This window comes from Palaemon carinicauda, chromosome 27 (genome assembly GCF_036898095.1).
Source record: "Palaemon carinicauda isolate YSFRI2023 chromosome 27, ASM3689809v2, whole genome shotgun sequence".
NCBI lineage: Eukaryota > Metazoa > Arthropoda > Malacostraca > Decapoda > Palaemonidae > Palaemon > Palaemon carinicauda.
This window is the reverse complement of record NC_090751.1, coordinates 10,643,196-10,653,195: the sequence shown is the minus strand read 5'-3', so window position 1 is coordinate 10,653,195 and position 10,000 is coordinate 10,643,196. Positions and strand designations below refer to the sequence as shown.

Here is a 10,000-nt window from a genome sequence, read left to right as displayed (position 1 = left end):
AGGATTCACACATGCTGTGGAGAGATGATGGAAAGAAACATGCGTGCTACGGAGAGATCATGGAAAGATACTTGTGTGCTGTGGAGAGATGGTCGAAAGATAGACGTGTGCTGTGGAGAGATGGATGAAAGATGCATGTGTGCTGTGGAAAGATGGTTGAAAGATGCATGAGTGCTGTGGAGAGATAATCGAAGGATTCACACATGCTCTGGAGAGATAATTGAAAGAAACACGCGTCTACGGAGAGATCAGGCAGATATACTCGTGTGCTGTGGAGAGATGATTGAAAGAAACACGCGTGCTACGGAGAAATGATCGAATGATAATCGTGTGATGTGGAGAGATGATTGATAATCGTGTGATGTGGAGAGATGATTAAAAGAAACACGCGTGCTACGGAGAAATGATCGAATGATAATCGTGTGATGTGGAGAGATGATTGAAAGAAACACGCGTGCTACGGAGAAATGATCGAATGATAATCGTGTGATGTGGAGAGATGATTAAAAGAAACACGCGTGCTACGGAGAAATGATCGAATGATAATCGTGTGATGTGGAGAGATGGATGAAAGATGCATGTGTGCTGTGGAAAGATGGTTGAAAGATGCATGAGTGCTGTGGAGAGATAATCGAAGGATTCACTCATGCTCTGGAGAGATAATTGAAAGAAACACGCGTCTACGGAGAGATCAGGCAGATATACTCGTGTGCTGTGGAGAGGTGATTGAAAGAAACACGCGTGCTACGGAGAAATGATCGAATGATAATCGTGTGATGTGGAGAGATGATGGAAAGAAACACGCGTGCTACGGAGAGATGATCGAATGATAATCGTGTGATGTGGAGAGATGATGGAAAGAAACACGCGTGCTACGGAGAGATGATCGAATGATAATCGTGTGATGTGGAGAGATGATGGAAAGAAACACGCGTGCTACGGAGAGATGATCGAATGATAATCGTGTGATGTGGAGAGATGATGGAAAGAAACACGCGTGCTACGGAGAGATGATCGAATGATAATCGTGTGATGTGGAGAGATGATGGAAAGAAACACGCGTGCTACGGAGAGATGATTGAAAGAGACTCGTTTGCTGTGGAGAGATGATCGAAAGAAACACACATGCTACGGAGAGATGATCGAAAAGTACGTGTGCTGTGGGGAGATAATCAAAAGAAACACGCGTGCTACAGAGAGATGATCAAAAAGTACGTGTGCTGTGGCGAGATTATCAAAAGAAACTCACGTACTACGGATAGATGATCCAAAGAGACTCGTGTGCTGTGGAGAGATGATCGAAAGAAACACGCGTGCTATGGAGAGATGATCGAAAGAAACAAGCGTGCTGTGGAGAGATGATCGAAAGATACACGTGTGCTGTGGAGAGATGATCGAAAGAAACACGCGTTTTACGGAGAGATGATCGAAAGAAACACGCATGCTGTGGGGAGATGATCAGAAGCACACACGCTGTGGAGAGATAATCGAAAGATATACGTGTGCTGAGGAGAGATGATCGAAAAAAACACACGTGCTACGGAGAGATGATTGAAAGATACTCATGTGATGTGGAGAGATGATAGAAAGATACACGCGTGCTGTGGAGAGAGGACGGAAAGATACACACGTGCTCTGGAGAGATGATCGAAAGAAACAGGCGTTTTACGGAGAGATGATCGAAAGAAACTCGCATGCTGTGGGGAGATGATCAGAAGAAGCACACACGCTGTGGAGAGATAATCGAAAGATATACGTGTGCTGAGGAGAGATGATCGAAAAAAACACACGTGCTACAGAGAGATGATCGAAAGATACTCGTGTGATGTGGAGAGATGATAGAAAGATACACGAGTGCTGTGGAGAGAGGACGGAAAGATACACACGTGCTCTGGAGAGATAATAGAAATAAACACGTGCTGTGGAGAGATGATTGAAAGATTCACGCATACTTTGGAGAGATGGTCGAAAAGTACACGCATGCTGTGGAGAGACGTTCGAAAGATACAAGCGTGCTGTGGAGAGATGATCAAAAGTTACGAGTGTGGTGTGCAGAGATGATCGAGAGAAACATGCTTGCTGTGGAGAACTGATAGAAAGATACACGAGTGCTATAGAGAGAGGACCGAAAGATACACGTGTGCTGTGGAGAGATGACCGAAAAAAAACTACGTGTTACGGAGAGATGATCGAAAGGTACACGCGTGCTGTGGAGAGACGATCGAAAGGTACACGTGTGCTGTGGAGAGATGATCAAAAGGTACATGTGTGCTGTGGAGAGATGATCGGTAGGTACACGTGTGCTGTGGAAAGATGATCAGTAGGTACACGTGTGCTGTGGAAAGATGATCGGAAATTACACGCGTGCTGTGGAGAGATGATCGAAAGGTACACGTGTGCTGTGGAGAGATGATCGGAAGGTACAACGTGTGCTGTGGAGAGATGATCGAAAGGTACACGCGTGCTGTGGAGAGACGATCGGAAGGTACACGTGTGCTGTGGAAAGATGATCGGAAATTACACGCGTGCTCTGGAGAGATGATCGAAAGGTACACGTGTGCTCATGAGAGATGATCGAAAGGTACACATGTGCTGTGTAGAGATGATTGGAAAGTACACGCGTGCAACGGAGAGATTGATCGACGCAGCTTTATCAGTGCAGCTGAAGGTCAAAAGTCTATAACAAACGTGACAAATGGAAACTATGAAACGGCAATCCTGTTTGGAGGGAAATGAAAAAAAAGAGAAAAAAATATTCGATGGTTTCAATGAATGATTCTACGATTGGTTTCATTCCCGTGAGAGGGGTTGTTGCCTCGTTGAGGCCATGATGTTTATTATGATACAACTAGTGTACGCGAGCAGTCTAGATAGAAATATATACACTGTACCAACCGTGTGTCACACGATCGTACACAGTTCATTTTACACTTGTATCTTCGCTCTCCCCCTCGCACTATAAAAGAACCTGAAAAATCATGTCTGCTTTTCTCCTCTGTAACAGTGTCAATTTTTGAACATGAAAATTCTTGTTGCTTTGAGATTTTGTATATAAAGGAGAGTGTTCTACAATAAACTCACTCAGTTGCCTTCATCCTGCCTTTGAGTCACAACCTTCTCTCGGCCCGTCACAACACGCACCACACACATACACAAATTCAATTCTTTCCCACCCCCCTACCCATTCCTAACTATAACACAGCTAAACCCTCACCAAGGGACAAGGAAAGACATTTGACAATCCCGCTCAAAGTGACATGAAAGAAATATATGTATATATTTCGATTTATAGCCAGCTATTAAAGGAAGGATATTATTTTCCCATGTGTCAGTTATTATCCTCTTTTACCTGCCGAGTTCCAAACCACCCAAGTCAACTACAACCATGTAACACATTCAGTCCTCCACTAATGATTGTTACTTTCATCTACGATGATCTACAGCCAACAAGAGGTCGTCTAACGAAATATTCCCCAATTCGCAGCTTTGGGAAAACACTGGAATACCGTTTGATGTTATAAAGACACCCGCACTAAAAGGCGAATATTGCATCAAACGAGAGAGAGAGAGAGAGAGAGGAGAGAGAGAGAGAGAGAGAGAGAAAGGTAAAGTACTTTGACAGGCAAGCGATTAAATACAATTTAAAGTTTTTAGTCCTTACAGTCGTCCTCTCTCTCTCTCTCTCTCTCTCTCTCTCTCTCTCTCTCATAAGCCGGATGCCTTACTTTAGACCAAGTTCCCCACCCCCTCCCCCCCCAAAAAAAAAAATTAACCAAATCATGCACGCCCACGCTTCACTTGAAAGTGTACTGCGACGCCACAGAAATTTACTTTCTTTTAATTTTCTCCATTTTATGCTGATGCATCGCGAATGGCTTCAGAGAAGCCGCAAAGCCCCCAGAGGAATTGACGCACTCAAATATACGGTAAGGTTTCATTCAACTAAAAATGCTTCTGGCTGATACCTAAAGACGGCCGCCAGATTAAACCACATGCGGGCAACTAATTATATTTTTTTTCCAGGCACTCTACAATGTACGTATACGCTAATTCCATAATGAAGTAATAAGGATTCGTTAGATAGTATAAAGATGTAGAAATAATCCTAAAAAGTTAAATATTAGATTACCTCTTTGTGCTTGAATCATTTCCACTCTCGTGAGGGTTATGCAACCAAAACAAAGCATGTTCAAAGGCATTGATTACATCCACTTTAAGAAGGTTAGTAATTTTAATCAAACCATATTATTATTATTATTATTATTATTATTATTATTATTATTATTATTATTAATTATTATTATTATTATTATTATTATCATTATTATTATTATTATTATTACAAGCCAAATTACATCCCTAGTAGGAAAAGCGGGATGCTACAAGCCCCAGGGTTCCCAGCTGGGGTAAACAGCCAAGTGAGGAAAGGAAATAAACAAACTACACGAGAAATAATGAATAACCAATATATAATAGTTTAAAATCAGCAACAACAATAAAATAGATCTGTCATATATAAACAAAAAAGAGAGACCCATTTCCTTCTAATAGTCTGCTATGAACTTTACCAATTGCTCTAATTGAAAACGAGCGACAATTACTTAAAATTATTATGTACTCAAAACCAGTTTCCTAATAATGGAAAATTAAGCCGACCTTTTTTCACAGCGATCTAAAAAGCAAACTGAAAATGAAGTACCAAAATATACTGTTACTTTCCATTTGCCTTCAATCGAAAAACGCCAATTACAATCGATGAACTCTATGCTTGCCTAATAAACCTAGTTACTTCCACAATGGAATTCAAATGAAGATTCCACTCTGACAATTTCGGGGCCCATTTATAGAGCTAGAATTGATGCGGGAGGGAAAACGAATAGTATTAAAATCGGTAAATAAAAAGCGTAATGACGAGAGTATTACTGTCCAAACACAATAGAATATAATTATATACTTATATGTACTTTACACAGAAAAATAATAAAAAAATAGAAATATATATATATATATATATATATATACACACACACACACACACACATATATATATATATATATAGAGAGAGAGAGAGAGAGAGAGAGAGAGAGAGAGCCATTGCCTCGGTACCATGGTCATCCACTGTCTTGGGATAGAGTTCTCTTGCTTGAGGGTGCACTCGGGTACACCATTCTATCTAATTTCTCTTCCTCGTGTTTTGTTAAAGTTTTTATAGTTTATATAGAAAATATTTATTTTAATGTTACTGTTCATAAAATATTTCATTTTTCCTTGTTTCCTTTCCTTACTGGGCTATTTTCCCTATTATATCATCCTGCTTTTCCAAATAGGTTTGTAATTTAGCTTACCAAATAATAATATTAATAATAATAATAATAATAATAATAATAATACTATTACTAGCCAAACTACAACCCTAGTTGGAAAAGCGAGGATGCTATAAACCCAAAGCCTCCTACAGGGGGAGAATAAACCAGTGGGGAAAGGAAATAAGGAAATATATAAACTACATGAGAAGCAATGAAGAATTGATATAAAGATATTAGTAAAATAGAGCTGACATATGTAAACTATGAAGAGAGACTTATGACTTAAGTTTGTAGACGAAAAAAAGCTTGAAATCCAGAATAGAAAAAAAATAAAGAAACTTTCCTCAGTTGGATTAGAAATCTTAATCTCAATCGAGAGAGAGAGAGAGAGAGAGAGAGAGAGAGAGAGAGAGAGAAGCCTTGAAATCCAGGGTAGAAAATGAATAAAGATACGTTTTCTCAGTTAGACTAGAAATTTAAAGAGAGAGAGAGAGAGAGAGAGAGAGAGAGAGAGAGAGAGAGTTTTAAAATCTAGAATTGAAATAAAGAAACATTCTTTAGTTGGACTAGATATCTCCGTCTCCATCTCAATCGCTAGAGAGAGAGAGAGAGAGAGAGAGAGAGAGAGAGAGAGACATTTTGAACGATGAATGAGGCAATTCCCCCAGAGTATTACGAGAAACAGCAACAGCTCAAGTCCCGTGAAATCTCGCTGTAAAGGAAGAGACGGATCGCATCATTAATTCTTGCAATATCACATAAATCGATCGACAAAATGGAAGGAGACAAATACATTAAGATTTATTCTTCCCCCTCCCCCTCTCCCTCTCTCTTTCTCTTCCTTTTTTCCTTATCAGGGATTAGTTCGTTGATTTACGACCGGCCCGAAAAGGAAATGAATGATGTTTCGGAGCGAGATCGGATACCCCAAAAAATTCGAGCAAATTGCAATGTTCATCTCTGGAAAATCTCATCGAAACTCGAATGGTATTTCTGCAACAGAGAGGTCTGTTTCCCATGTAGGTCGAGGAAGAACTGGTCCTAGGGGTGGAGGAGGGGCGACTGTTTCCCATGAAGTCAGGGACGAACTGGTTCAGGGGGTGGGGGGAAGGGGCGAGTGTTTCCCATGTAAGTCAGGGACAAACTGGTCCTGGTGGTGGAGGAGGGGCGATTGTTTCCCTTTAAAGTCAGGGGCGAACTGGTAATGGGGGTGGAGGGTGAGTGTTTCCCATGAAGGTCAGGGACGAACTGGTCATGGGGTGGTGGAGGAGGGGCGATTGTTTCCCATGTAAGTCAGGGACGAACTGGTCCTGGAGGTGGAGGAGGGGTGACTGTTTCCCATGTAGGTCGGGGACGAAATGGGCTAGGAGGTGGAGGTGGGGGCGAATGTTTCCCATGTAGGTCGGGGCGAAATGGGCCAGGAGGTGGAGAGGGGCGACTGTTTTCCCATGTAGGCTGGGGACGAAATGGGCCAGGAGGTGAAGGATGGGCGAATGTTTCCTATGTAGGTCGGGGGACGAACTGGGTCCTGGGGGGTGGAGGAAGGGCGACTGTTTCCCATGTAGGTGGGGGACGAACTGGTCCTGGGGGTGGAGTAGGGGCTAGGAGGATTAATACTATTTTATTTATTTTTCCTACAAGAGTATGGGCGACTGTTTCCCATGTAGGTCGGGGACGAACTTGTCCTGGCGGAAGGGAGAGGGGGAGGGTAGAGAGGGGAGAGTTGTAAATGGTAGGATACCAGGATGGCTCCATTTATATTTTATTTGTTAACTGTTCAAAATTGCCTTCAATATGATTTCGGATGTGCGTCAAACATAATATTGCAAATAATTGAGTGCATCAATTTTTCCGAAGTCACTTTAACTTCTTGCAATTCATAACAGATTGTCAATGTCTGTTGCAAATTTAACACTAATTGGAATGAAATTAATGGAACAGGCGGCTGATAGCTCATAATCCACTCTCCGCTCCACTTGACATTATGAAATAACTATGGCTAAATCTCCTTTAGCTGGTCATCCTTCCTGATACTGACCCGAACTTAAGTACAGTTGGACATTGGAATTTCTGGTACACCTCATTCTGATGAAGTGTACCCAGCCACACATTACTGAGTGGCGAGTTCCTGTGTAAAGTCCAGCTCACCATGTCTGGGCGTCTCTTCCTACGCTGTGTTTGGTTACTTTTCATAGATTTGTTTTTATTATGAAATAAAGAATTGGTTATTAACACAATAAATATGAATAAAATTCCCTACTTTTCATAGTTTTGTTTTATATTGGAATTCGGCTAATTATTAACAAAATAATAATAAAAAATATTCCATATTTTCATAATTTGTTTTTTATTATGAAATCCAAATTGGTTAATAATAAAATAAGTATAAAAACAATTCCATAGTTTTCATAGTTTTGTTTAATAGTGGAATCCAGACTAACTATTAATAAAAATAATAATAAAAATATTCCATATTTTCATAGATTTATTTTTATTATGAAAATCCGGATTAGTTATTAATAAAATAAATATGAATACAATTCCATACTTTTAATAGTTTTATTTTTATAGTGGAATCCGGACTAATTATTAACAGAATAATAAGAAAAAAAATCCATATTTTCATAGTTTTGTTTTTATAATGGAATCCGGATTGGTTATTAACAAAAAAAAGTACTAAAATTCCATGATTTTTCGTAGTTTTGTTTTATATTGGAATCCGGACTAATTATTAACAAAAAAATAATAACGAAAATTCCATATTTTCACAGTTTTGTTTTTATAATGGAATCAGAATTGGTTATTAACAAAATAAGTGAGAATAAAATTCCATACTTTTCATAGTATTGTTTCTCAGAGTAGAATCCGGATTATTTATTAACAAAATAAGATTGAATTATTTCAATACTTTCAATACTTCACTTTTTATAGGGGAATCCAGATTAGTTATTAACACAATAAAAATGTCTAAATTCAATATTTGTAATACTCCAGATTAGTTATTAACCAAATAAGAATGACTAATATTCAATAATTTTAATACTCCAGTTTTTTTTAATAGCAGAATCCAGATTAGTTATCAAAAAAAATAAGAAAGACTAAATTCAATATTTTTCATACTCCCTTTTTTATAGCAGAATCCAGGTTAGTTACTAAATAAGAACGACTAAAGTTTACAGCCTTTTTAATGGCCCTATATAATAAAGAGCAAGGGTTTGACTAATATATATATATATTATATATATACTGTGCATATCTATATATATATATATATATATACTGTGCATATATATACATATATATATACAGTATATATATATATATATATATATATACTGTGCCTATATATATATATATATATATAGCTGTGCATATATATATACATATATATATATATATATATATATATTACGGCCAAACTTACCTCTCTCCGTCACTTGGGTAGGGAGGTGAGAGAGCAGTCATACCCTGGTGAGAGTGGTGTGCGCGCGCATATCAATCTAAATATCTACCCTCCATTTACGACGGGTCGCGTACACTAATATCATGCCGATCTTCCGATGCGGATAACAAATAAGCGAAGCTGATTACGGAGCAAATGTATTCACTTAATCAACTCGACTACATGAATTTTCCCCCATTCGGAATCCCTCGACGTTCTTATTTCGCAGCGAGTAATCTCCGAGATGACATCCAATCAAAGCGAGAAGCCGAAAGAGAGAGAGAGAGAGAGAGAGAGAGAGGAGAGAGAGAGAGAGCTGGGAGAGTTACTGTTCAATGGGCTTATTTCTCCGTTTAGTATGAAGGATGTTCAGAATTGGCGAAAGGTTATCAATTCGCTGGTCGTTAGTTTGATTGCCTTTCAAGTCGGGAAATATTTCAAACGTTATATGCAAATATAATTATCCACTGTTTGATATTGTTTGTTTGTCTGTCAGTTATTATTATTATTATTATTATTATTATTATTATTATTATTATTATTATTATTATTATTATTATTTTTTATTATTATTATCATCATCATATTTGTTATCATTATTATTATTATTATTATTATTATTATTATTATTATTATTATTATTAATATCATCATCATCATTAAGATCCTCATTGTCAAGTCAAGATCTCTTTAGAGATCTATAAACTTTGGGTCAAATATATTTTCAATTTTTAACTTTCCTATTGTGAGAAATTAAAATCCTAAACTATCAAACTGTACTTTTAATACCATCTTGGAAGGATCTACTCACAATATAACAAATTAATATTCTTGATTAACTTAATATGTATATATTTTAGTTATGCAATTTTCTTCTTCACCTCATTTCTTATCAAAACTGAACTGCTTTCACTCTAAATTCATTTGGCAGTTGTAGTCTTTTGTTTTTTCGAACTAAGGTTGCACCTTGTCTTATGATGATGATGATAATAATATCAATAATAATAATAAAAAATAAAAAAAATAATAATAATAATAATAATAATAATAATAAAAATAATAATAAATAATAATAATAATAATAATAAAAACAATAATAATAATAATAATAATAATAATAATAATAATAATAAGAAGAAGAAGAAGAAGAAGAAGAAGAAGAAGAAGAAGAAGAAGAAGAAGAAGAAGAAGAAGAAGAAGAAGAAGAATGAGTAGTTATCATGAAAGTTGGTAATTTGGACAAAATAAAAC

At 37.5% G+C, this 10,000-nt stretch overlaps 1 protein-coding gene across 1 annotated transcript in view; it reads left to right on the top strand.

Annotated features, from left to right (window-relative positions):
- LOC137620473 (cylicin-2-like) overlaps positions 1–6,492 on the top strand; it is a 74,820-nt gene extending 68,328 nt beyond the window's left edge. The window contains exon 3 of the mRNA XM_068350630.1: positions 6,331–6,492. Within this exon, the coding sequence (XP_068206731.1) occupies positions 6,331–6,492 (162 nt within the window). The remainder of the gene's footprint in view (positions 1–6,330) is intronic.
- Positions 6,493–10,000: the final 3,508 nt, after the last annotated feature.